General features: G+C 38.4%; 4 protein-coding genes across 11 annotated transcripts in view; 2 read left to right on the plus strand and 2 right to left on the minus strand.

Moving 5' to 3' along the window:
- The first annotated feature begins 182 nt into the window (after window positions 1-182).
- gskip (GSK3B interacting protein) lies at window positions 183-5,470 on the plus strand. 2 transcript variants are annotated; one of them, XM_020713444.2, is made up of 4 exons: window positions 183-218; window positions 326-440; window positions 4,264-4,504; window positions 4,599-5,470. In XM_020713444.2, exons 3-4 carry the CDS (start codon window positions 4,268-4,270, stop codon window positions 4,776-4,778), a joined length of 417 nt encoding a protein of 138 aa, XP_020569103.1. In that variant the 5' UTR covers window positions 183-218; window positions 326-440; window positions 4,264-4,267; the 3' UTR covers window positions 4,779-5,470. The 2 variants fall into 2 exon arrangements, with proteins under 2 accessions (XP_020569103.1, XP_020569102.1); XM_020713443.2 differs by having other exon boundaries at window positions 185-245.
- A 344-nt stretch (window positions 5,471-5,814) lies between these two features.
- Window positions 5,815-7,971, minus strand: npc2 (NPC intracellular cholesterol transporter 2). Of its 3 annotated transcripts, none has more exons than XM_023951571.1 (5): window positions 7,848-7,971; window positions 7,539-7,660; window positions 6,722-6,829; window positions 6,462-6,634; window positions 5,815-6,335 (listed from the first exon to the last, which is right to left on the minus strand). In XM_023951571.1, the coding sequence occupies exons 2-5, from the start codon at window positions 7,621-7,623 to the stop codon at window positions 6,252-6,254; spliced, it is 450 nt and encodes a 149-aa protein (XP_023807339.1). In that variant the 5' UTR covers window positions 7,624-7,660; window positions 7,848-7,971; the 3' UTR covers window positions 5,815-6,251. The 3 variants fall into 3 exon arrangements, with proteins under 3 accessions (XP_023807339.1, XP_023807341.1, XP_023807340.1); XM_023951573.1 differs by having other exon boundaries at window positions 7,870-7,953; XM_023951572.1 differs by having other exon boundaries at window positions 7,539-7,665; window positions 7,855-7,940.
- Window positions 7,972-8,295: 324 nt separating this feature from the next.
- Window positions 8,296-10,831, plus strand: isca2 (iron-sulfur cluster assembly 2). Its single transcript, XM_004082318.4, has 4 exons — window positions 8,296-8,410; window positions 8,608-8,779; window positions 9,862-9,977; window positions 10,154-10,831. The coding sequence occupies exons 1-4, from the start codon at window positions 8,346-8,348 to the stop codon at window positions 10,326-10,328; spliced, it is 528 nt and encodes a 175-aa protein (XP_004082366.1). The 5' UTR covers window positions 8,296-8,345; the 3' UTR covers window positions 10,329-10,831.
- An 813-nt stretch (window positions 10,832-11,644) lies between these two features.
- The window catches only part of eml5 (echinoderm microtubule associated protein like 5), a 36,717-nt gene continuing 21,045 nt past the window's right edge, over window positions 11,645-27,316 (minus strand). For 2 of the 5 annotated variants that reach the window (XM_020713773.2, XM_004082576.3), the window contains 29 exons: window positions 26,941-27,034; window positions 25,798-25,898; window positions 25,465-25,658; window positions 24,908-25,019; window positions 24,659-24,786; window positions 21,923-22,064; window positions 21,674-21,826; window positions 20,964-21,095; window positions 20,800-20,888; window positions 19,209-19,385; window positions 18,866-19,067; window positions 18,650-18,776; window positions 18,390-18,404; window positions 17,791-17,799; window positions 17,490-17,568; window positions 17,130-17,259; window positions 16,896-16,994; window positions 16,673-16,693; window positions 15,701-15,874; window positions 15,400-15,608; window positions 15,092-15,249; window positions 14,897-15,011; window positions 14,634-14,822; window positions 14,377-14,549; window positions 14,099-14,261; window positions 13,906-14,009; window positions 13,674-13,827; window positions 12,896-12,996; window positions 11,645-12,806 (listed from right to left, as the gene is read on the minus strand). In XM_020713773.2, coding sequence (XP_020569432.1) covers window positions 12,770-12,806; window positions 12,896-12,996; window positions 13,674-13,827; window positions 13,906-14,009; window positions 14,099-14,261; window positions 14,377-14,549; window positions 14,634-14,822; window positions 14,897-15,011; window positions 15,092-15,249; window positions 15,400-15,608; window positions 15,701-15,874; window positions 16,673-16,693; window positions 16,896-16,994; window positions 17,130-17,259; window positions 17,490-17,568; window positions 17,791-17,799; window positions 18,390-18,404; window positions 18,650-18,776; window positions 18,866-19,067; window positions 19,209-19,385; window positions 20,800-20,888; window positions 20,964-21,095; window positions 21,674-21,826; window positions 21,923-22,064; window positions 24,659-24,786; window positions 24,908-25,019; window positions 25,465-25,658; window positions 25,798-25,898; window positions 26,941-27,034 — 3,581 coding nt within the window. In that variant the 3' untranslated portion in view covers window positions 11,645-12,769. The remainder of the gene's footprint in view (window positions 12,807-12,895; window positions 12,997-13,673; window positions 13,828-13,905; window positions 14,010-14,098; window positions 14,262-14,376; window positions 14,550-14,633; window positions 14,823-14,896; window positions 15,012-15,091; window positions 15,250-15,399; window positions 15,609-15,700; window positions 15,875-16,672; window positions 16,694-16,895; window positions 16,995-17,129; window positions 17,260-17,489; window positions 17,569-17,790; window positions 17,800-18,389; window positions 18,405-18,649; window positions 18,777-18,865; window positions 19,068-19,208; window positions 19,386-20,799; window positions 20,889-20,963; window positions 21,096-21,673; window positions 21,827-21,922; window positions 22,065-24,658; window positions 24,787-24,907; window positions 25,020-25,464; window positions 25,659-25,797; window positions 25,899-26,940; window positions 27,035-27,316) is intronic. The other 3 variants (XM_020713776.2, XM_011490410.2, XM_020713774.2) reach the window with 2 other exon arrangements.

Raw genomic sequence — 27,316 nt, forward strand, 5'->3', positions numbered from 1 at the left:
AAAATTAAAAACATATATAAATACTTGAATCCAAATGTCAATATTTCTACATTAAAAACCCCATTTCCAAAGGACGTTTCTTAAAAACATTTACATTATTTTTGTACGTTTTATTTGTTTTGTTTTAGACAATATCAATAAAGTTTTGGAATAAAAAAAAAGGATTCCATAGCTTGTAGATCGGTACTATGCCAACCGGACGTGTTTTGGTTTTAAATGTGAGTTAACCAGGGTTATTTCGGAAAGTAAACAAGCAAAAACTACAGGGGAAAGAGCACAATAGTAAGGTGTGCAAAACTGATCAATTTCGTCGCACTGTAATCAGATTTATACAACAACGTGGGAGGAAAAGCGATTCTCTTGACGAGCCCTCGTCCGTCCACATAGAAGCTCGGGGCGGACTGGAAGCTTACGAGGCGGAAGAATAGAGCAGCTGGGCGGTGAGTGGAAAAACAATCTTATTGCATTTGTAATTGTGTGTTAATATCTCTTGTTTAAAGTCACGTGTAATATTGACGTTCTAAATTCAATCACCGTTGTGCAACTGCAAGATTCGTTCATTTTGTCATTGTTCCGAGTTTAAGTTAATTTACCTACAGTTTATAAATATATATATATATATATATAACCACACGCGGACGGATAACTGATTCAAGTTATTTGCTTAAAATCTACATTTTAATGCAGTTTTGTTGGATTTTGTTTACGAACGTCAGCTTTGATCAGCACTTCCTAAATCATCCTGAAGATGTCGCTGTTTCACCTTATGTGAAAATGTAAAAATGTGCAGACACGATTATATTTATGAAATGTCACTCACGCCTTAATTGTACAGTCATTACAATATAATAGATAGGACTTTTACATTAGTGTTTTATAATGGACAAAAGTGTAATAAATAATGCACCCAAGCATGCAGGCGTGTTCCAAGAACAATTAAAAGAATGGCCCCAAAATGTCAGGTGATTTTTTATTTATTTATTTTTTTACTTTGTGGGAATAATTTAGGAAAACTCTTTCATGTTACAACATGACTTCATGAACAGATAATCAACCTTAAGGTGGAAGAACCTGACTGTACTGCACTGTGTCCTAACTCAACATAAATCCAGATGCATGTTAAGTAGACTCTTTTTCAAAAACAGCCTTTTGATCAGCTGCTTAAACCTAAGACAACAGTATTTGACCTTTTTCCTCTTTTTATAAAAAAAATGTCATTGTACAGTGACACTCTCTAAAAACCAGAAGTGAGAGCAGCTGACAGTCCAAAATAAGACACTGAACTGCTTAGCAACACAAGGAAGTTCAGTCAAAACATAAGTATGTTCTTACTTTAAAAGGTATGTTTCGTGTAAAGGGGTCTTTTTTTGTACACTAATGCTTATAGAATCCATAATTTTGTACTTGTGTGATACTGTTGGGGTTCTAAAATGTCGGCTAAAAAATCAGAAAAGATAAAATGCTCGTTTTGCCTCCAAAAAAGGATTTACAATTAAAACAATCAGGAAGAAGAATTTGCTTTTTCAAGCTTCTCTTTTCTTTATAACTACATAATGCCATTTATATGTGAGTTATAAAGTTATAAAAGGCCTAAACCATTTTATTCTTAAGCCTTTTATAGTAAAAAATATCCATGTATATGATAATATATGACCTTTGGCACAAAGACAGACACAATTTTTAATGAAGTATAAGTTATTTTCCAGTCTTTTTTTCGACAACCATTTCATGACGTCATCCTAGAGTTGGCCTCGACAGCATGTCTGCGTCTCACCCACGAAAACAAACAACAAGTAAACTTTTGCCAAGATGGATATGCATTAGGGCTGCACGATATGAAGAAAACTCGCGATATGCAATATTAGTAATTAATATTGCGACAACGATATAATTTGCGGTATATAAACAATTAGCAAAACAACCAAAAATATTATTCCCATTCCATTACAACAGCTTAAAGATTATACTACAAATGACCCTTATTGACATAGGAGGCGAACATACAACATAATAGGGCGCCATCCGATTAGTTAACAACGTGAAGGGGTCCATCTGATTGGTCAAATGCAGAAAGAGATTCTTTCAATCCATTAAACACTTCAAGCTGCCATTAGATTGTTTGGCCACCTCTAAGGTAACCATTTATTGCAAATTTGCTATCTTTTGCGATATGCATATTGCACAGCTTGATATTGCGATAACAATAAATTTGCTGTATATTGTGCAGGCCTAATATGCATATATATATATATATATATATACGCATTTTTGCGAAACACTGCTAGGTCCGGGGAGAAAGTGTGTGTTAACCTGTGGGCGGTGCTGTCAGCGCAGACTCTTCCTGGAAGGGGCTGTTCTCTTATCTACATCACAATGTGAGAACCCAATCAATTTCTTGGGTTGGGAGGAGCTGGTGCACAAAGCGCAGGTTTTTGGGCTGAATTCTCTGAAATGTGTGAACAGATCAAAATACCACCTTTGGGGTTGGTGTTTTTGTGAGAAATTAATATTACAATACACTTAAAAGTTAAAAAAAAATGATTTTGCATAGTATAGGCCCTTTAAATATTCTCCCTGGACAACATTTGCCAAACTGCAAATTTTAGTAATCAGTTTTAGTAATCCCTCATTTAAGCAGATTATGGAGACATTTAGGTTGAACTAGGTGTCTTTGCCACGATCTTATTACTTTTTTGGTTTGCTCTTTACTTAAAACATGAGTCACTGCATTATGATTTTCAAGCATTTGCTGACTCATAGCTCTAAAAAGGCCTGCTGCCTATGGCAGGCTATTTTAACATTAAAAAGCTAAGTTTGACTATCCGGAATTAACATTGTAGATATCACCGACGTATAGCTGCCAGTGTTTCAATGTGTGACTTAACTTCCGCTTGTGGTCATTTGGTTTGGGTAGTATTGTTTGCTTCGGTGGGCGAGAAATCCTTTCTCTGTAGGGACTTTATAATCTTTTGATCTATTGTAAAAGCTTTCCCAGTGGTGTTTTAATTATGATTGTGCTGTTTTTAGTTATATTTCTAAAAATAAAGAAATAAATAAAAAAATAAAAAAATCCTGTTTTCTAAGACATTGTTTCTGCAGAGCAGTAGTAGTTCATCAGAAATTTGTCTTTGAATTGGGTGCGGGACCCTTGGCGCTAAGCAACTCCGCCCCCCTTCTCGTTAGTGAGAGCTCTTTGTTTACACGTTCTCTCGCTAGTTTACAACCCCTCATACCCCCACCCTAACATCACCAGTGCAACATGAATGATGAGGAATATTTGAGCTGTCCAGCCGGACAGTTTTGATCCGGATACCAGCTCAGGCGATATAAATGAAGACGTATGTGGATCCTGTTGTCTACAAGTGGATACATCAGAATGAAGCAGAGCAGGGAGCTTGTGGCTCACTCAGTGTGTTTTCTATGTTACAAATGTCCTCTTTTTCAAATGGTATTCTTTCATCTGCTCCTTATTCACAATAATTTAAATAAAGATATACTCAGAAATGCAATTTTAAGCTTAACTTATAGTCCTACATCTTCAGAAAAATGTAACAAGAACATGTTACAAACCCCCAAAACACACTATTTTTTGGAGTGAGTCTTTAACTTTTTGTTATACCATGGTCCGGATGAACACTCGATTCTGATTGGCTGCTGGGTGTGTGTTAAAACCTGATAACCGCACCGGTGAAAAAAGAAGTTCCGGTCACCTAGCTTAAATTTTTTGTATCACTGCGCCGGCTTCTTTAAAGCAACCTTTTGCTTTATCATTTGGAGAAAAACAAGCGGTAAGAGGTGAACTTTCTCTCTAAACTTATGCTTTAATCAACACATCGGAAAGATCAGCATATATATACACTTCGTCGGCCATTAACCCTTACACAAACTGTCAGGATCCTCAGGTCCTGGCATCTTCAAGTCCAAACCACCAAACTACCACCAGTGTCAGAAGATATCTGCCTGTTTTGCATGGTCTGCATTTCACTTCTGTCATGTGACAAAACCTCCAAGAATTCATATCATAACTTGACTGTAAAACTTTACAACAACCCTGGGTTCCATCTTTTACAAGCATTTTGGTGAAATAAAGCACATTGCATTTTCCTGGATGTCTGCTTGGAAAGTCAGCAGAAAGTAAAGGTTCCTAAGGTAAAGGTTAATAATGGCAAATGCAGCTTGCTTTAATCAGGAAAGACTAATTACTGCAACCAATTCAGGAGGCATCGGTGTGTTGTTCACTAATACTGTTGTAATGTGTTGCAGGGAAATGGAGGTAGACTGCCAGCCTGAGGAGGCCTGCACTTTTGATGAGGACAGCATTGAGCTGGGGGACGTCAAGGACATGAGACTGGAGGCAGAAGCAGTGGTCAATGACGTCCTGTTTGCCGTGTCTGAAATGCACGTGTCGCAGAACCTCGGCAGTGCGTCAGACGTGGCTTACATCAATGTGGAGACAAGAGAGGGGAACCGGTACTGTCTGGAGCTCACGGAGGCCGGATTAAGGGTAAGAACACGCTCACTGGGGACGTCGTTTGGACTGTCGGCCCTGACCAGATGACTGTTGTTTTGTTTTTGTTTTTACACCTCTCCATAACTAGGTGGTGGGCCACGTTTTCGACCAAGTGGACGAAGATCTGAGCACCCAGTACCACGAAACCATTTACTCACTTCTGGACACGCTCAGTCCGGGTTACAGAGAAGCATTTGGGAATGCTTTGCTGCAGCGGCTGGAGATGCTGAAGCAAACAGACAATGAAGGTGTTGCTCTGGAGACGTAGTGGAATGCTAGCCAACAAATAGTCAAGTTTTGGCCAATTAAGAAACATCAACTAACTAAAATATTGGAATGAACTGTCCTATCCAGTTCCTTTATTCCAAGTAAATAACAATGAATTCCTTCATGGTAACAACGTAGTGATGGTTTCTGATTGGCTGTGGCAACATTGTGCTTTTTATAACTTATAGTGGAAGCATGCCCCACTAACCCAGAGTTATGTTTTTGTTTTGCTCCTATTAATAGTAATGCAGTCCCTCCTGAGCTCTTCTGCTCACTTCAAAACTGGGATTAGTTAACTGCTATAGGTTCAAACAAACCAACCAGTTTTTGATCATCAGGTATGTCTTAGCAAGGAGCCACGGCTCTATGCTTTTACGTGAATACTGCCTTAATATAATACATTTTAATATTCAGAACTCATTACTGTTCATTTTTACTTAACGAGATTTCAGTAAATGTCTTAGTTATTGTAGTTATGAGTACAGCAATGCATTCCATCTTAATTTAGCAAAGCAGAAAAAAAGTTTGTTCTTTTAGGGGCAAAAAGAGCATTTAATCATCTTTCCTGATTTTTGTAGCTTAACTATTTTCACTTTATTGTGCATGATCATTTGATTTTGTGGACTAACTTAAAACTTGCAAATTCATACCCTTGTTACTTACCTCAATAAAATCTGACATTGTCTCCAAGTGTATTTTGTTTATTCTTATATAAAACCTGCAAAAAATAGGAAGTCAGTAATGCAGAAAACGTACAACTTAACATTTGAAAAGGGAAACCTCATTGGTCAATAAATTTCAAAATAAAATATTCCAGATGTTTTTCCCCAACTGTCAGGTTGAACATTTTTTACTGAATTTAAAAATACATAGAAATTCATTTTAAAATTCTAATTCCAGGTTGTGAAAACTGAATTTTAGGCTTTTAGTCTGAATTCTTTTTAAAAAGTATGCTCTCAGCTCCAAAGTTTAAAATTTAAAAAAGACAATTGCCTTCAATGAATTACTCCTCTCGCATCCACCAAGTAAATAACAGATGGGTTGAAATTTTGTCTTTATTAGAACTTCAATTTCATTCTCAAATTTTACAAGTGACATAGTACTAGTCAGTAACAAGTATTACAAAAGTTTATAGTAAAGAAAAGTATAGAATATACCATTTCCTGACTACACAGCAGCCATGTAAGATTTCCATTTTTAGTGGGATGTGGATTTAGGGTCATTCAAAACTCTTAAAATTGACCATTTGATCACAGCAAGAAAAAAAAAAAAGGCTTGCTTTTATTTTGAAGGTAAAGGGTGTGTGTGCAGTAGCGGTCATGCAAACTAGTGAAGGACATGTTAAAAGTAAATTTAACAAAAGGAATTAAAGGAGGCCTTGCTTCAATCACTGGCATTCCTTAAATTTTGTAATGATGTAATCCCTTTATGAAGACGCCCTGGGGGGGGGGTGTCATGTCACAATGTGGTGTCATTACACAATCTGAACTGGGAATCGGATGCAGAATAAGTCATTTTTGTTGTCGTCTTTCAGTTCCCACTCCACAACCAGTTTAATCTAGAAAAAAGAGAAGATTGAGGTCAGGGAATGCAGCACAGTTACTTCCACCCACAAAAGCCAGAACGAATCCACGAAATGTTCTGCACATTTTAGCATTTAGAATTCTTCACAGGAAGAACTTACTGGAGGATACTCCGACTTGACTGGAAGTTGAGTTGCATAATTGTATGCCTGACCCTTATGGATAGGACACTGGATTCCAGATTTACAGCCATCTGGTTCAGGAATGGGAAATGGAATGGGAACGCCGGCAATAATCCCGTGAACCACTGCTGTGCTCGTCTGGCTTTCAACATCTTGAAAATTAAGATATTTGGATTAACAAGTGTGTTCTATTATTATTATTAAAAGAGGGAAAGCTTTGAGAGTTAAAGGCCACTCACCACTATTAAAAGTCACATTGACAGTATAGGAATCTCCCCTGTGAAGCTGGCATGGCTGGGCAGTGCAAGGGTTGATGTCCACCATGGCCACTTTTCCAGAGGAAGAGCCTAAGAAACAACCATTTGGAATAGAGTTAGCACTTTAGGGGAAATGCCAGAATTAGCACACGTTTTATTCCTTTAATTTATTTTTAAATTTATTTAAAATAAACAAAGCCACTGCCCCTTTCCCCCTCAAAGTTAGCATATTCAGTCAACATTCAAGCTGGCACCCTGCCAGGGGGCTTCACTGCTCTGCCCTAAGATATGCCTGTTTGTTAATGTGGGTGTTGGCTAGACACATCCATTGTTAATAGACTTCTTTCAATATACAATGCATATTATTATCTCTGTACTGGATGTGGCACTTGCGTGCAAAAAAAAAAGAAGAAAAAATTAAAGAAAAAAAAAAGCAGAACAAAAAACAAACAAAAAAAAACTTTTCTCCACTCCCTTTCGATTATAAACAAAAAAAACTGCTGGGAGCATAAACAAAGTTCTGCATTTCACATTACTTTTAAAAGAACAGAACATAAAAACAAAACAGCAGATATGTGGTCTTAAATAAAAGTATATATTTTAATAAAATCAAAGGGTCGGGAATTTGATAATGAGAGCAAACAGTGGTGTCCATGGGCTTTTTATTTTCCTTTCTACTCGTACAAGTTAACTTTTCTCCAAGGCCAAGCCCCGTTAATAAACGCGAACTCCATTGACACCCGGTCAAAACTATTAATAGAAGGCAAAACCTTTAAGATATGGGGAAAGGAAAGCTTACCACAATCCACAAATTTGACGGAAGTCGCACAGGTGAGCCCCATCATCAGGCACAAACCCAATATGAAACCGAACCGGGCATCCATGTCTCCGTTTCTTTAAGGCGAGTTCAAACCTATAATTCTAAAATATATTCAAATACACACTTAAAACTTTGGCGTAGTTCAAATAATAAATGCCGCAAAAAAGTAGTAAAATAACCACAGATTTTTAACTCTAAAAGTTAAATAAACAAAGTACACGTGTTGAATCTTGATAGAATACAGTTAAATTCTTAAAAAAAATAATAATGATAAAGAACAAGCTGTACCTCTAAAGGAAGTAGCCTTTACCTCGACAATGTTTTCGCCCGAAATATCTATCTGACAACTCAGGATCACGCGATCAAAAACACGCCCTTTTCTTCTTTTCATTCTTCTTCACTCACATTTTCGTCTACTCCAGTCACAGTATTGCCATCTACTGGACCAAGCTACATTCGAAAATACAATCTATTGAAATTTAACCTCCAATTTTTAATTTATAATATTTTCAGTAAAAAATTGTGTAAGGTTAAGGTGTATTTGATATATGTTTATATATTATCTTTATTTTTTAAGGGCTTTGAATCCTAGGTTCAGCCTGAGAGACATTACCGCGGGATCACAAACCTCAACGATCTTGATTTACATGAAGTTCGACGAATCAGATTGTCTCGTTTGCTTCAGTTTGGGCGTGTCCGATTAAATGACACAATTTCTAACCAATAAACGCGCCTTTTCTTTCCTGACCCCGCCCAACTGCTGACGGTTAGGACGTAACACGTCAAATGTTATGGAAGATGTCAGGAACAATGTTAACGGCGTCTAAATCAAAAATATTAAACATCATGAGGTAAAATTTAATTTAAACATATTCCAACAATTGTTAAAGTTTTTTTGAACAAGTTTAGCATCTGTTTGAATGAGGAAAAGGGGCCGCTTGCTATATATTTGTCGCCTTTTGACTAAGCATAACTGTGGAGCCATGCTAGGCTAACTAGCTAAAAAAAAAAAAGTGCCTGTGTGTGAAGACATGTTTGTGTTTTTCAGAGCGTGCAGTCTTCTGAGAAACGTCAACGCGGGTGAAGTGAAATTCCGACCATCACTACAAGCTAGTCATGCAGCTGGGATTCGGACCTTCAGCAATGCTTCCCTGCAGGAGAAGACAGGAGTCTCGGGACAGTCCGAAGACAAAGTTTACCTCACAGAGTCCTGTGTAAAGGTTAGCACTAGCAGTTCAGAGCCATGCATTACTCTGGAAACTAAACTTAGAGTTTGACCAGAATACAACAGGGATATTATATGAAATGATAACTGAGAAGGACAAAGGCTGCACTTAATAATCAGAATAGTACTGTTTGGGTAATTTAAACTAGTCAAGAGCTTTTATTTTCTAACAAACTTTGGAGAAAAAATATCAATTTTTATCTCCAACCTTATAATATAAAGTTCCAGTAAACTTTTAAAAAGATGTACACAAACAGCTATAAAATCTAGTGATACTAGGCGCCTAACCATTCATTCAATTAACTTGTCTCTGACAGATCAACTTGGTGGGATAATTGATTAATAATTTAACACCTTATTGGTGCATTTCTGTTTCTACTTTTTATTTGAAATGTCTTGTGCTTAAATCTAAATTCACTCAAGCTGAAAATGAGTTTATAGAAGATATTGTGGGAAGTTTCTGCCAGAATGAATAGTTAATTGCTGTTTTTTTAGCACTGCATATTGACAGAAAAGCTTGCAGTAATATCAACTTGTATAATAATTTTAATTATTTTGATCTCAACAGTTTTTTATTTGAATAAATATTACACAATATCTCTCATCTGTTATTTTCTTAAATATAACAGACATGGAAACAGTTATGCCTTTCCCTTATTAGTCACAATATTATTTCTAACTATTGGGCAACATTTTGTGTTTTTCTGATATTTAAGAATCTTTTTCTTTAGAATTTTGTTCACTAACAATACAAATTCACAATTTTAACAGCATGATAGAGAGCCTGTCAAAGAAAAACTATTTAAAGTCATTAAAATAGTTATACAACCTTTTAAAAGTATAGCTATGATAGAAAATGAACAAAACTAAAACTTTTCAGAAAGCCAGGAAACAATTTCCCTTACACTTTTTTAAATATTACATATCAATTTGGGTCGTAGGTCGTAAATAAATATTATTTCTGCCTGTTTTTTATTTATTAATAATGCATAGTGGTTTGACAGAATAAGCTCTCAGATAAAAAAGGATTAAGTGTTAAATTTAATGTTCAAATGTCTGTTTTCTTCTTCTTTTTAGAGGTTGGCAGAAATAATGACGAAGGGCCAATACCTGAGGATACATGTGGAGGGAGGAGGCTGCTCTGGATTCCAGTACAAGTTTTCTGTTGACGATAACAAGAATGAAGATGACAGGTTAACTTTTTTTAACCTACATTTCTGATATTTTGGTCTTTAATTTACAGGGTTTTTTCCCCACAATTGTTAAAACCTTTTTGATATTTAGGTTAAATGTTTTGAGTTTTCATTGATTGTCAAACTTTCAAAAGGCGCTTGAATCTTGTTTCATTAAACCTTGCTTGTTCTTTCAGGGTCTTCGAGCAGGGAGGGGTGGGTGTGGTTGTGGACCAGGACAGTCTGGAGTTCCTGAAAGGAGCCACCGTGGACTTCAGTCAGGAGCTGATCCGCTCCACCTTCCAGGTGCTGAAGAACCCTCAGGCTGACCACGGCTGCTCCTGTGGAAGCTCCTTCTCTGTCAAACTATGACGCTCGGATCTCTTCTGTTTGACTCGTCAGTTCAAAAATGGACACAGAAATAAGCATTAAGAAGAAGAAAAAAGATAACCAGAAAAACGTATTTGCCATGTCGATGCACTAAAACACATCGTTCAGTTGTGACAGAAATAAATTACCAATGATGCTCTTTTTAAGTTTAAGGTAATATCTATCTAAAGAAAAGATTATTACATTTCCAGAGTTTTCTCTTGACAAATGTCCTCGTTTTTTCCTCTTTTCTTGTGTTTTATCATATAAAATAACAGATGTATTTATGAATCAGTGAACTTTTATGTGATGCAGTTAAGAAATAAAAAAAAATGTTCCCTGAATTTTGACAAAACCTGGTCCTATGAAACAGAGGCTCACTTTAGGTATGTTAACTATTTATAGTTCAGATATTATTTTATCTCAAATATGTAAATAAACTATATGTATGTCTGTAGACATTAAATTATTTGTTTCTTTCTGAATAAATAAAGAAAATAAATGTGTAATTGAATTTTTTTCTTGTGTAAGCGTTTTGTTTTTTCAATATCTTTTCAATTTTGAATTTTTAATGCCATTTAAAGCACAGTTCCATTACATTTATTAATTATAAGTTTACATTTTTTATGTTTTTCTGAAAAAAAAAAATCTAGAAATAGAATCCAGCAAAAAGAAGGGAAAAATTCAGCAAAACATAAATAAAAGCTTGAGAAAAATATTTTGCAAAATGCAGATTGTTCAGTTTGGATCTATAGGTGGGTTTATAATTGTAACATTTAACAAATCTTTTTCTTCCCGTTTTGTTTATTTACTGTAAAGTATCACATCAGAAATCTCTTTCAGGGAAATGCTGGGTGAGAGAATTTAGCAGAAAAATTGTATTAAACCATAAAAAAGTTTGCTTACTTATGTTATTATTTGCATAAGTACTTTATGCATGATTTAGTTTATTAAATAACAATGCACTAACTATGTGCATTCTTTACCTGCATTGTTCTACATTTAACTAACCCGTAATTCTAAATCCATTTACTTGTGGACAAAGCTTTTTCATACTTAGTTACTTCCCTGCATTGTTAGATTTTTCTGAACCCACTTAAAGCATCTTTTCACTCTATCTTTTGATACGAGTTTAGCTGGAAAAAGTTCTCTAGAAAAATCAGCTGCACCCCCTCAAATTGATTTAAACCTGTCTTGAATTTTATATTATAATTTATAAATTTTAAATGAAAATCCATTTTATGAGGTCTGCTTAGTTACAGATTTTTACGATCTTTGTCACAAGCTGCCAAAAAGTGCTGCTTTAATAAACTCAAACATTTGAAGTTCATAGTTGCTTTTTTTATTACTAAAATGGAATTTATGAAACATCCCACAAAAATATACAAAAAAGAATATATACAAATGATATGTACACCAATGAAATGTAAATAAAAATATGCAGCAACATTTGTTTGATTTGTCCTTAATAGGAACTTGTTTTGCATTTTTTTAATAGTCTTGTCTTTGATAAACATTCCTTTTAAACACAATATATCCTATTACACAAACATCACCGTCACTGTTGGTAAAAGTCACACTGTTCAAGTTCAATAAAACACAACGATATTATATCATAGCAGCACGCACACCCAGAAATAACCAAAACATTACAAATCAATCCAAGTAGAGCAACAGTGCATTGACGTATCTGTGTACAGCTTTTTTCTTTTTTAAACATTTCTGAGGAATTTGGTTTGAAGAGATTGTCTTCCTTGAAGCCATGCATGCCCGTTAAACACGAACAAATCCTCAAAAAAGGACGCGCACAGTATGTCATGATGGGACGAGGGACGATGGAGTCAACCGGTCAACAACACGACCACGAAACTCAGATGAAGGGGGGGGCGACACAGTGACCAGGTCAGGTGTACAGTGCATAGTATGCTTTGGCATGCTGACATCCAGAACATAACAGTGGATGTTACATTCAGGAGGAAGGCCACAGGATTTGGAGATACCAGTAAAAATAGAATGAAGGGCAATGTGATAAAAAAAAAAAAAACGTTAAACATAACCTAGAAAAACAACCTTCACAGACACTCATATTAAGGCTAATTCAGTTTGCTACATGTCTTAAAAAATGGCATCATCAGTAACACAAGTTTATAGGCCTGCCAAGTGGCAAAATGTACACAATTGGTCTTTTTTGTATTCTTCACTGAATGATATGCACACAATAACCCTTTTTTCCCCCCCTCATTGATAATGGGATGTCATGAGAGCAGGGCTGTTTGCCCCCAACTAAATTCACAATCAGGACTGTGAGCATGCACCTAGATTTGAGGCAGTAGAATAAAAATAAAAAATCCACTTTATATCATCATCAAGCTGCCAGGTCTGTCCTCTTCTTTCTCCCTGCTTCAATGCAGCCTGAAGAGCTGTGGCAGGAGACGCAGACACACTCAGTGCAGGCTGTGGACGCACCTCCACACAAAGAGGCTGGAGAAGAGCCATGCAAAGACAAATAAAAAAAAGGTCAGGGGGGGTCAGAAATGCTCATCATTTGTTGACTGAATGTTTGGACAAACCTTCTGTCGTCTCCACCAGCGCTCACGACAAAGCGGTCCCCGTTTGTGAAGCGGATGTTTGTCAAATGAGCTGAGTGACCCAGAAAGCGTTTGTGTTTGGCCTGCAAACAGATATCACATAGTTTGCTGATGAATGACATGTTTTTGGCGATTTTGACAAGTGTGAAGTAAATATATAAAGAGAATTAAGCTCAAAATTGAATTTCTGAGTTTTTCTTTCTTCAAATTCTTGTGAATCAACATAGAAAAAAATTAAAATTTGTGATGTAGAAAATACACTGGGTGGGCCACAAGCTCCCTGCTCTCAGCAATGGGGAAGGGACGGGGGGCGGGTTTGCTCCACACCAACATTCTCGCCCACAGGCAAATTTTTTATTGAACTACTGCTGCTCTGCAGAAACTATGTCCTATAAATTAACACAGGTTTTTCTGATTTAGGCTAAAACGGCATAATTATAAATAAAAGATCAGTGGGGAAATCTTTATAATAGATCAAAAGACGACTAGAGTGGGACTTTAAGGGTTTTTCCTCTCTATTGTACTCATACACTTAGAAAAAAACACATTAAAATGTGTTTTTTTTCTAAAGACAATATACACATTAAGAGTTGAAGAAGCAAAATTTCAGAGACAAGTATTTTGGATCAATAATAAAAATGTGTTTTCTGGAACTTGTCAAAATACCAATTCCAACTGTTGATTTTACTACCACCAGAGGGCGCCAAACACAAACGTGTCTTTCAGATCAAATGTGATGTTGGTGTGTGATAATACTTACAAACTTCTCCAAACAGGGAAAGTCAAACAGCTTCACCATCCCAAAGTCGTCACCTGTGATGATGTTAAGGCCCGAGTGGGACACACAGGCGCAGATAACGTCTGCTTTATCTGTGTTACGGGACCAGATCCCAATGACCTCGTCCCCAAGGACACTGGAGGTGCACACATAAAAATCTAGTTCACTCTCCAGTCAATGTGAACAGAAAGTAAGCCAATGTAACACTTTTCACCTTGTCCAGGTAGCCCAAGTAATCCTATCAATATGAAACTGTTCTGTGATCTGCTTCCCAGATGGCACTTCGTACACAAGTCGTTTATAAGCACCTGTGGATAACTGTTTCCAGGCAAAAATAGACACGTGTGAGCTGGCGTGCATTAGAGACAGGATCTAAGTCTGTCCAGTTGACCACAAAAAGTCTGTACCTGGATGTGATTGCTGTCAGCAGAGAAGTCCATCTGCATGACAAAGCTGGGGATGTCTCTGCAGCAGTTGATGCGGTTCAGCTGAGGGCCAAGCGTCAGGTCATAGAAGTCAACGGCACACTCGGTGGAGCCGACAGCCAGGTATCGAGAATTTGGACTAAACCTAGAGAAGTAATATGGAATAAAATACCACATTTTTGGAATCAAAATTTTGATGCGTTTTTGGCGTATCCTAAAGACAAGAGCAGTGAGAATAATGTAGTGCATCGTATAATAACCTAATATCTTGAATAGCAGAACGACGGTCTCTTTTCTTTCCCCAGATTTTAAGGGAGGCGACCAACAGGATGATGAACTCTCCGTTCTTCATACCGATTGCCACCATGTCTCCTTCAGGACTGTAGCTGATGGCATGTGCAGGGTGGCCCAGGTTCACTTTATTCAGCATCTTCTGTTTCCCCAAAAAGCAACACAAGAACTAAACATCAGCTGGATGATAGAAATGGGGAACTTCTGTTGGAATCAGACACAGAACCTTTTCTGGGATGTCCCACAGGCGAACGGTGCCATCTTCTGCTGCAGACAGAAACACGTCCCGGGAGGGGTGAGTACACAAACCCCATATAGGGCCGTCCATGTGTCCGTTCACTAGAATGTTGCAGGCGGCGTTCTTTTCTCCCACTTCAATTATTTCAGCATTGCGGGTCCCGACGAGGATTTTACCCTGCAGCAAGAAAGAGCGACAAGTTAATCTGAATCTGAAGAAACCCTAAACTGTGAAGTTTAATTACAAAATACCTTTCCTCTGCATACAGAACGAACGCAGTCTATGATCTGTCCCGTTTCTAAACGAAATGCTCTGCAGCGTTTTAGTTCCTGGTCCCAGAGCTTCAGAGCGCCACCATCCTTTGACCTGGAGTAAAAAGACAGAGGAGTTTTCTCTCATCTCTGAAATTCCCGGGTCAAAGATGACCTCTCCAATGTGACACTTACGGCCTTTCTTTGCCTCCTGTGACGATCAGGCCGTCTCTCAGTGTGGTGTACATAGTGAACACAGGGCCCGTGTGAGCTTTGGCCACTATTCTTACTAAAATGTGTTCCTTCCATACACACACATCCCCACTTATGGTACCTGTAAATGTCAAGTTATTCTGAAAGGAAAACAAATCTGCACTAATCTAGTGGCCTAAAAGAGCGGAACAAGCCAAGCAAAAAGCATTTCACAGCACATCATGTCAATCAGAGTTTCTTTTGAAAGTCTTTGAATAAAAATCAGGTACGATGAAGTGAGGTTTACTCACAGCTCCAAAGGCCACAGACAGCATAGTCTGCATCCGGGCATCCTCGATGGAACTCAGCACACCTTTCTTGCTAAGCAAAGCTCGACCAGCTAAAGTCCAGAAACGCACATGCTTGATCCCTACAGACACAAAGTGTGTGTCCGAGTCAGGCCGAAATTCAGCCACAAAGATCCTCTGGCTGTGACCAATTCGGTTGGCTACTTTGGCACCTGGTAAAAAAGGCAGGTTATGTGTCGTTTTTCAAAGAAATTCCAGCTAAAAAAAATGGCAAACAAATAAATATCCAGTATTCTTTTGTCACCTTCCTGCCACTTCCAGATGGTAATGGTGTGCTCAGGGTCCAGACCAACAGACAGCAGGAGTTTTCCTGTGGCGCTAAAGCTGACAGAGCAAACGCCACTGGAGTGGAAACAACGCAACACCGATAGCGTCTGCTTGGTCATGGCATCCCATACGTGGATGGACGGAGATGTAGCTGAAGGACAAAGGAGTGAATGGGAATTGGACATTGTATATAAAGTTTCACTCAGTTGTTTCTGATTACAGTAATGCGGGGGCTACATTCTAAAAGCATCCGCAAAGTAGAATTACAGATGTTTTAAGGCTGTAAAACCCCTCACCACACTTTATCCACTTTTCTCAGACAGACATGAACATTTTCACACTTTTCTCTCTTGTTTAAACTCACAAAGTTCAAACTTTTGTAGAAAAATACATCCAGTATTTTAGAAAGAAAACAAAAATCTGATTATGTTCAAAAATGTATAAAGCTAAGTTAAAGCACAATTAGTTGTCATGCACCTAGGTGTGTGAAATGTGTTCTCCGCATTTGACCCATCCAATGGGGGAGCAGTGAGCAGCAGACACAGTTGCACTCGGGAACCATTTGGTGGTTTAACCCCCCAATCCAACCCATAAATGCTGAGTGTTAAGAAAGCAGGGGGGTAAGGAGTCCCATTTTTAGGGTCTTTGGTGTGACTCTGCCTTCCAGTCTCAGGGCAGACACTCTACCACAAGGCCAGTGAGATGGTCATAAATGCAAATTTGCCAAATAAACACATTCTGCACAGGAGACATGGTATGTATTAGATTGATTGATAAGGTCAACACAGTGTGCTGTATAAAACAAAAAAAGCATGGAAAATGGCACTAAATACTTTGAAAAAGAGCGAGATTGCGAAAGGTGAACCGCAATATAGCAAGGGACCACTGTACTGTAAAAAAACAAACTTTTTGTTTAACACTTGGATCACAGTTTCAGGAGAACTCTCACCTGCCATGTCACCAGCATCACCTGCAAAAGGGGAGAAAAAACACAAAAATGAAACTGTGTATTGTACGATCTCTGTCAATCACAGTCCAGCTGGATTGTCTTAATATACTTTTCTAAGTTGTTTTTCTGCACAAAAGGTGAAGAAATAAGAGAAGCATGCCATTCATTGGTGAACAATGATTTCTTTAGATCAAATTAGAAGGTGTGCATCTCACAAACATACCTACTTGGCCAGTTGCCACTACGTTGGGGAATTTGGGGTGTTGATTGATTGTCAGGCACAGAATGTCGTCACTGTGTTCTAAATAGAAACTTTGGCAAGCTGTAAGAAAAAGCCAACAAACACACCGCCCACACACACACACACACACACACACACACACACACACACACGTGTTTTAAAGAAAGGCACTTCATTATGTATTCTCTGCAGCCACACAGTGATCTGTCTATTTACAAGTTGTCAGGTTGAGAACGATGGCGACTGAAGCTGTGTGGTAGATAATGTCGGCCCCCTCGTTCAGATAGTGCACGTTGTTGCGACAGTCGCTGCCACGGTAACCGAACACCAGCTCCAGAACCAAGTCCTGCAAGGGAGTCAGAAGAAGTCTGAGGGCTGCAAAGGTTAACACCATGACAACAGAGATGTACAGAGCCAGATGCGGGGAGGGGGGACGAGATCATTTGATTACAGAGTAACAGAAAGGCTGTCTGGACTGAGACTTCAGATGAAACAATCAGACGGGCAAGCAGCACTCTGAATCCTCTGCCTCCTCAAAAATAATCATATGCATATCTGGGTTCCTTCGTAGCATACCTCAATGGGTCTCTTCTTTTTGCCAACGTTGTTGGTTTGGAGCTTCTCTGGCTGTGGCAGTGCTCTGCTGACAGGAGGCCTGCAAGAGACAGCTGGGCTGAGAGAGCTGCCACCACACTGCTCATTAAGATAATAACAATGACAACAGATTCTTTCACTGCATAAGCAGTGTATGCTTTACATTTGTGAGCATTTATTATGACACAAATGAGGCCCTCCTTTAACAACAAACCAAAACAACAAGCACAAAATCCAGAGAGGAGAAAACTGCATGTGAAAAGCGACACTTGCATAATCTCACCTTGATCCTCTTTGTGGCAGCAAAAGAGAAAAGAAAAGAATGAAAAAAATAGAAAAATATCTTTCCCGCAGCACCTACAGATGCAACATCTCATCCGATGAGGACGTACAGTAAGTCGATACTATGTAACCATGACAACAACCTTCATTTCTGTAACAAGTTCTGCTTACAAAAGGTTGTGTAAAGTCTGTGACAAAGTGTCGACTTACTATGACAGGGAAAAAGAGGCGAAATTCTTCTTTAGGTGAAAAGCATGTTTCTTCGGCAAATGGATAGGAAATGTTACAAAGGGAAATCTATTTGTTTAACTGCAATGCTGAAAAATGATTTTATTTAATAAATTCAATTCTACTTAAGCTTCAACAAATTTTCTACTTTGTCTGCATTCTCTAGAAGCACACATATGGATACAATACTTGTAAAAAAAACAGTTGTAAAAATGCTTCATTATCCCAAATTATATATTTTTTTGTTATTTAACACCTAAAATACTTTTATTTGTTTTTTTTAAATTAAGGTCAGCTCTGATAACTGTTCTAAATTTTATAACATGCAATAAGTTGTCTGAAAATATCAACGTTATTGATTACAAAACTTACCTGACCACCCCTTGTCTTCACATGGAATAAAAGAGCATAGCAGGATAATGAGAGATGGACAGCCATTAAAAGAAAGAAGAGAAGCAAAAAAGGTGGAATTATTTCAAAAGGTCAGGGAAAAGTCCAGAATTGTAATGCAGGAGAAGAAATGTTGCCTAAAGAAGGCAGAACTGGCTTCTGCTTGATTTGACACTGGTGTTAACAAGAAGTGCTCACTAGTGTCTCTTAGAAATCTATATCCCAGCTGTAACAGTGAATACCTCTCATCCACAGACGGCTCCTTCAGCTGCAGGTGGGGTTTGACTCCTGTCATTACTCGCATGTTGGCGGATAAAGCCTTGATGGTGTAGCTTATCTCGTTCTCCCTCGTCACATCACTGTCGTAACCTGGTGAACGGTACAAACGGTTATTTCGCTGCAGCAAGAAACACTTTCAGAAGCAGAAACCCAAGCCAAAAAAGGGTGTTGTTTCTTGCCCCCATCGTCTTCGCTCTCAATGTCCGACTCCTCGCTGTCGCACTGCTTGAATTCCCGCAGACCCTCCAGCTCATGGGCCCAGATCATGAGGCACGTGTCACCCCCACCAACTGTCACCAAAAGGCTGTCGTTGTGGGTCCATCGCACATTTGTAACATGTGTGCTGTGTGCCACATAGCGTTTAAACTTAGCATATTTGCCCTAGGGAGAAAAAGCAGCACTTATTTAACCCTTCTGACAATGCATGAAATTAACACAGCATTTGCATACATCCGATAGCTCTGCTTTGAGGCACGACATGCTCCAGCAAGATAAAAGGTTCAATCATATCTTCCATCTTGCCTTGGCAGGGTATCTGAAGAGCTTGACGTATCCAAGGTCATCTCCTGTTGCTAGCACCTGTCTGTCGTTACTAAGGCAGGCAGCGGTCACCTCAGTGACTTCACTGATCACAGGCCAGGTGCCCTCAGCAGACGGGCCCAGGACACATGTCCACGTGCACCAGTCAATCTTCTCCACCTGAACGAAAACCAAACAGGAAAGTTTTGTTCAAATTTGAAAACTATTCATGGCAATATGAGAAAGTGAAAATATCATATTTTCTAAAGGATTTTTATACTGTAGTGTTCGTTTAGATTTCACATTTTTGAAAATTTTTTATTGCGTTTAAGAGACATAGAATTTCACTGCGCATGAAACAATAAAGCATTAATAGAGGATTAAGTGCAATGTATATCCTGTATGTATAGACATAAAAGAGAATGTGCAGATTCTGATGTCTGAGTCTGCAACCTGAGGGTTTGGAACTCTATCCCTCCGTCGTGGCTCCTTTGCTTTAAAGGAAAAATGCTATTGATTTGAATAAATAATGGGATAGTTTGTTTTAGTTAAGTTTTGTGTTTACGTTTTTGCATTTCTAAATGCAATGATGGTACATTAGAATAATCGTAAAGCACACATCTGTATCTTCTACTGCACAACAGTGTCTAGTAGCTGCTCAGAAGCAAAGTTCTTAATGTATATAATTGCATGTAGGTTTTTTTTTTCCTTCAACACCAATGTTGTCACACTGGCTTTCTTGCATTTAGAATTCCAGTTAATCTCGCAGCAGGAGGATCTTGTTCGACACAGAATGTGTTTTATTTTTAAACGAACTTGTAATAGAATATTTGTAATACTAAAAGCTACATTTTATAAATGATTGGCTTTTCTAAACTGTGAAACTTTTTAGCTCGTGCTGGGTTTTGCTCTGTAAGAAACTGGACTAAGTGGCTGTTTTAGCATTAAAGGTTGTAAACCTGTGGTATAAGTCTACTTCAAGACCTTAAACATAGTTTCCATCATGAAGAATTACTTGTAGCTTCTGAATTCTTCTTTCATTTGGTGAAATACAAAATCAAAGACCTTTAGTTTACAAAATGGCTATTTATACCATATACTGTAATTCTTGAGGGAAATTTGCTGGAAACTCAGTCCCTTTAGTAAAAGTTCTTGAAGGATCTTATACTTTTTGGTGTCTTTAGCTCGCAAACCTTAAAAATTTACAGTTTTTAACAGAACAACTGGAAAATGTAAAACTTGTTTGATGGTTGCGATTACGCAGAGAGATGTAATTTTAATAAACATAAAGAAAATCCCCCCAAAAAAGACAAGCACACATGAATATAAGATTCTCGGTTTAAACTTGACTTGAGTATTATTTCTAAAATGTGAACCACAGTTGCGTGCATAGCAAGGTGCTCAAATGTCACTATGAGTTAAAGCAACTACAAACATTATTCCACTCCTACGACCTAAATCAGAATGATACAGCTGAAAAGTGGGTCGTGTTAATGTTTCGCTGCCCTTCCCCAAGTCTCATCTGATCAGGAAGTGAAATGTGGGCTATCAACTCTTCAGCTGCGGCTTTTCTCTGCGTTCTGGCTCTGCTCACCTCTGAAGCTGGGATGGTCTGCCTCTTTCCTCGAGGAGCTTCAAAAAAGAATTGCTCTTTAGCTGCCGTGTTGACCTGGAGTAGTTTCCCTGATAGGGAGAAAATTATATGTTTAATGCAATTAACATCTGTTTCCACTTTAGCTCTTAAGGAGACATGTTTACCTCGTTTGTCCCAGTCCAGATGAGTGATATAACTTAAACATCCTTTGCAAACTCCAACTCGTTTGCTGCTCATTACGTTGTAAATGTCCACAAAACTATCCGCTGAGGCGACGGCGAGGTATTTTCCAGCTCCTGCGGCAATGAAAGTAGAGTCAAGAAAATGTTCTTATTTAATGTCTTATAAAGGAAATTCTCTGTGATGACTTAAGCAAATAAATTAAATTGATAGGAAGATAGGAAGGAAGAGCAACATCTCTACAAACTTTATTGGGGAAGTTATTTGGTCATTTATTTGGTTGTTTAATGAAAAAAGCAATGAAAAATAAGAAAAACCATTATAAATGCATACCTATTACAGTTATATTCCCTCTTCTAAATACACTTTAGGTACAAAAATAAATAAAATGGAAACATTCCAACACTGTAAAAGAATAAGTTTCATTCTTTCCTCTTGCTTCATCCACCCCCACTGTTTCTCATCCCTTTCTTGCTGTTTCGTTGTCTGGCCTTATTATAGAAAGCCATTAATTTGCCTCGGGCCTGCAGCAGAATCTCAGATTCACAACAGGAGGGAAGCAAGCATACCTGCCCACGATTCAGCCCAGCTTCTACATAGTGTAAACTGGAGTCCTCTGAAGGGCTTTTCAAGGTCTATTCACATCTCAGAGGAGTTTTGAAATGACAAACAAGATTGAAAGTGAACAATAAACCTGGAGAGAATCTGATGTCTGAGATGGCGTCCTTGCGATGGTGGAAGGACACCAGGTCTTCTAAGGTGTCTGCGTTCACAATGATGAAACTGCCGTCATTCAGCCCCACCGCTAGAGCCTTACCATCAGGGGAGAAACAGCAGCAGCGGCCGCCTGGTGAAAACCAGATGTCTGTTTATTACCTGGAACCGATTCACTTCCATTTGGTAAATGACTTGGTACTCAATGTTTGCTCCAACACTGACGCACCTTTCCTGAGTTTGCGTACAGCCAGCATGCAGTGACTGGGAGACAGGTCCCATATGCGCAGGGTTTTGTCATCGCTGACAGTGGCACAGAGAGGGAGATGAGGATGAGAGGCCAGGCCCCACACTTCACCCTCCATGTGACCCTGGAGACACATGTGGACCATAAATGTGCCATTAGTACTTGCTAAAAGGCAAAGGAACCCAAACTATGTTTTCAGCTGTAAAAAGCAAAAGTAACAAACATCAAATTGCATTCCATTGTGCTGTTTCTACCATTATTGATTGTTTATGAGAACTGGACTGAGTGGCCCCTCCCTTTTGTGTTCCATACAGGAAGTACCTGCTGGCTCCAGGTACTTCCTGGAGCCAGCACCGAACCAAAATCCTATAAACTTTTAGAAAGAAATAACAGCTATTACTCAGTCATTTTATTTGTCAAAATAACCATTCTTTTTTATCATGTTCTCGGTAATCATATTCTTTTTTTAATGACCTTGTTTCTGTAGTGCCACTTATTCAAGTTTAAACTGATGCCTAAATTAAAAAATGTGGTGCCCACCGGCCCTCACGTCTAACATCAGAATCTCCCAAGTCCACTTTCAAGTGTTGGGGGGATGTCCTTTGCTGTGGCCATTCCCATGCTGTTGCTATGGCAATGTTGACTCAGGTCAACTTGGACCAATCACTGCTTACTGACAATTACTGGCTCCAACGTGGCAACGTCTGTATCGTGAACAAATGGCGACTGAATTGATGTAAGCTTTTTTATATGGGGGATGTCACACTCACTCAGTCCAGTTCTCTGATACAGTTTGATCTCTGTGACCACAAATGAGCCCGCAAGAAAATACAGAATCACCTAATTTTTAAGTAAAAGTAATAGGTTTTTATTTTCTTTACTATTTTTCACTGCTGCTTGATTTATACATTTGAGCTCATAAGTCAGTCAGAAGCATGGAGTCACCCATGTTGCTGCTGATGGATGACTGATTCTTGGTTTATCGTAGGAAGCTAGCACTCTTAAGAGTAGTTTGTCAGGCGTAGTGAGCTGAAGGCTGATCAATGTTGTTGCATGCTGTTTTGCATTTTGTGCTTCAAATCTCACTCAATACTAAACAAAACCTTGTTTTGCCAAAGGGCATGATCGATCGCTGAAGTTTGATTACATCGAATCAGTCTAGAAATAGACACGTTGCAAGCTTAGCATGGGGCATTGTCTCTCTTTTCTTTTTTCAAAGCCAGAGGAAACTGTTTCACAAGGATTTAGTTCCATTTTTAAACTGTCTTGTTAGGACTCTGTGTCCTCCTGACAAGATTAAAGTCCTATATTACTGTTGTTATTCACACTTTGCGAAGATGTTGAATTTACAACACTTATCAAGAAAGAGAATAGAAGTAGAGCTACAAGTGGAACCAAGTGTTGCATGAATTAATTTGACATTTTCATGTTCTTTAGTCGTAAAAAATCTGTGTTGACGGACGCAGACTATACATCAGGTGCGGCACATATAAACTGGCAGGGGAGTTCTTTGTCTCTGACCCTGCCCGATCCCAGTCTTCTCCCATTAGAGCAGGACACATTCCATGTGTGCTGGGCAGTGGGGCAGAGTTGCTCAGCTGTGTGTACACTCAGAACCCAAAGCAATCTATCAGGTTACAGAGAGATGAGGCCTATAGTCTGCAGGCATGTTGGAAAGAAAAATGTCTCCCAGTGAGAAATGAGGACACATCATTAGGAGTAGATATCCCAGCACGTCAATAGCACAGAGCTTCACTTTAGGCGTTCTTTGCTCTCGTTTCTGATAAAGTTGGTGTAAAGCAGAACCAGGGAGAATAATATCTATTTCTGAATGCTAGTCTTTGTTTTTGAAAAATACTTCTAACTCAGCAGGTCATATATTGTAGTCTGCAAGATCACTGAGCATCTGTATGCAGTTCCACTGCAGCATTTTTGTGAAGGGGTTTTTGTTGTACTGTCTTTAAGGGGCTGGGCATCCACAGTTGAAGTCAGTCTTAAGAAAACTTCTTATCTCCACACACCAGTTCTTCTTTAAAGCTTAAACCATTTAGTCAGAACTCCACGAAAAACACCTTTAGTGTTCAGCCGTTTGTTTGGATGTTACAAATGAGCTGTGTCCACTTTGTTTGTGACATTTAAAGTTGTGGATTTCCACCCACTTTTGGGGGATTATTTGAGACAATAACTGTGAAAAAGCAAAGTCTTACAGTGGACCACACCCCTTGTGACCCTTTTGTTTGCGTTTCTGCAAACAATTTGAGTTACCTAATACCTTTATTTGAGTTGTTTTTGACTTTTTTGGGGGTTAGTTGATCTTGTTACACCCGGTTTGTTTCACTATCTTGGTTTATGGCTGTTGGGCTCCATTTTGTGGGTCAGGTTACTGTTTGTCTAGTGCAGCAATGTTCTTCAATTTTCTTCACAAGCGACATGTTTTTCTCTTGAAGTGGTGGGAGGACGGCAGATTCTATTTGTGGTCAAATCGGGTTCTCTTTTTTGTATTTGGGTCTGTCCACTTTTTTTGCTCTTTTGCTATTTATTTCGTCCCCAGATGTCGTTTCAGCACCAATGGGCTCATTTAGTTTTCTGATAGAACTTCTTTGAACATGTTTTTTATTTATTTGTGGATTTGTGTCCTTGTGAAAATTCAGTGACAGATAATCGCAGAAAAGTTTATTCTGATGTGAATTTTTCATGAAGTCTTTTTTTTTTACTCACCTGGACCAGCAGAGTAATGGGTCCGCTCTTATCCACCTCCAGGATCTCTCCATTTTTGGTTCCTACAAGAATGTGGCCATGGCCAAGGGATATGGCACGAATAGAGGGATTGTCCTCCAAAAGAAGGCCTGCAGAGTTGGGGAATAAACGAATAAAAGTGAAAGACATTTATGTCATGCGAGTTAAAAAGTGTGTATTGGCTTGAAAATATCACATCCTGTAATGCAAAGAAGTTAGTTCAAGACTTACCTTTAGAGCCTGGAGCGAGGACTGCTCTCTTGATGGCGTAAGTCTTGAGACACCTCTCAAAAGTGTCATCCCACAGAGCTACAATACCATCCTTTCCACCAGTAACAAAACCCTGAAAAGAAAAACGTTGGCACTTTATCAGATCATTTAGTCTTCAAACAGATTTTTTAAGATCTACTACTTTCAGGAACACTTTCCCTTAATACTGTTTTGATTGGGATTGATTATGTTTAGTCAGTCAGAATCTACACCTTGTCTCCTTTATTTAACCATTATGAAAAATGATTGGAACAACTCAATAACTATCGCTACTTTTTCAGGAACTGGTAATCTAGATATTTACTTTACTTTTATTATTTTGTCTGCTACATCTCAAAACCAAATGCAGCTAACTGGGGTTCTGCTAACATACAAAGGGGCAAACATTTGGTAGATTAAATTTGAAGATCTTATTGTTCATATCTGAAGTCCACAGTTTTAGAGCATTATAGTTCTATCTAAATTACATTAAATTAGTTAATAGGAAAAAAAAACTTGCTTGAAGCTTTAAAATGTACCTTTTCTAGCGCGTGCATACTGAAAACAGGGCCATCATGAGCTTTGACAGTCTTCATCAGAAACATGTCCCTCCAGATGCAAATGTCACCCGTGCATGTGCCTGAAAACACCATCTCCTCCGACCAACCATACACCGCACACATCATAGTCTCAGTCTTTCCCATGTTCCCCTTGCGCCCAATTAGACCACCACCTGAAAGGGAAGCCAACAACGAATTCATCCAGAGATGTGTCACAGCATAGTTAGAATTGTGCTTGTTAGAATCTTATTCAGTCAACACACTTGCACTCATGAAAAGAATAAAAATATGAATGAATAGCACAGTTCTCACCAGCTTTATGCCAAAACTTCATATGTTTCACACCAGCAGTAATGAGCTTGTCAGGGAGGTAGGGATTAATTTTGACAACAAATATTTTATCCTTGCTCCCTCTAGGAAGAAACATGTGAAATAGATGAATTGAAACAGAAAATGAATGCATGTATTGATATTTATGCTGAATTTTGTAAAGGTTTAAGCTGCAGAACAATTCAGATTTCAAATCAATACTTTATATTGATAAATTGTAAAACTTAAAGATTATACCACTTTTGAGGCTTGTTCACCATTCTGCTCACTTAAGATTAACTTTTTTTGCTGCATCTTTTGAAATCCTGATTCCATGTTCCTTAGCTGCATCATTACATACCCATACCTTACTTAGCCCAGCTAAATACTACTAATAAGTGGCACATTAGAAACTGTCTCTGTCTGGCTTCTCGCTCTGCCCATCTCACTGCTCCTAAGGGTCTGCAAAGGAAAATAGTGCTACTCCAATTTGTCCATGGGCTGCAGTGAGAGTCTGACACACTGAGTGATGTTCTTTTTATTTCTTTTTTTCATGCTGGAATATACACTTTTAGAGTGTGATGTGAATGTTCAAATCTATTACATTGCATCACTATACTTTCTGGGACCTGAAATAATTTGGACAAAGCGAAAATAATAACTCATTTTTATGTTTTATAGTATTTTCTTATGTTGTTAGTGCCATTTGTGTTTTCTGGTATGTCAGTGTAAATCTGTAGTTCAGATTGTTTCATTACTTTCATTTTATTCTATTATTCCTAAAACAAAACAGGCTTGTTAAGTGAAACCAGATGGATTGCAATTGTTTTTTCTTTCTTTTACAAATCGACAGCCATAAAAATTTCAATACAAGTGAGGTGATAGGCTGCAAAGGAGCAGCATTGTAATACAAAGGATAATTTCCTTTCTTTCCAGCTATTCATCACTCAGACTTTCATAGTAAAGTGGCTTCAATTTAGTGCTCATCTATAAATGTCCATATTTAAATCGGTGCTGCTCAGAGACTCTACATTATTAACTATGCTTTTTTTTAAAGCTCTCCTGGTGTGGAGGCGGCAGCTGCTGTGCGCTGAAAGGCCGAATTGTAGCCGTGTCAACATTGTGATGTACCTAAAGCATACTAACCGCATGGCAGAGAGCGTCTCGCCTTTTCTCCAGTCCCACAGCACAATAGTGTGATTGTCATCCAGGCCAATAGAGACTAGGCGCCTCCCATCCGCTATGGTGTAAAAAAAAAAAAAAAAAAAAAACATTCATAAAAGCAAAAGAAAAAGATGACTGCTGTTTTCTCTTCTTTGAAGTTTAGCCGTTATTAGCAACATAAAAGCCTCTCAGTTTGATTTGCAGCAGGCTCGGCAATGACACTGACACACAGATCACAGGCGTGTCTCCGTCTGGGGCCAACTATGCATAGTAAGATGAATTGCTCTGTCTTGGTGCTGCCAGACCATCATGACAAGACAGGAAAAACTGATTTTTTTTAATGATTGTCTTACAAATT

The sequence above is a fragment of the Oryzias latipes genome, chromosome 22 (genome assembly GCF_002234675.1).
Source record: "Oryzias latipes chromosome 22, ASM223467v1".
In the NCBI taxonomy this organism is placed as follows: domain Eukaryota; kingdom Metazoa; phylum Chordata; class Actinopteri; order Beloniformes; family Adrianichthyidae; genus Oryzias; species Oryzias latipes.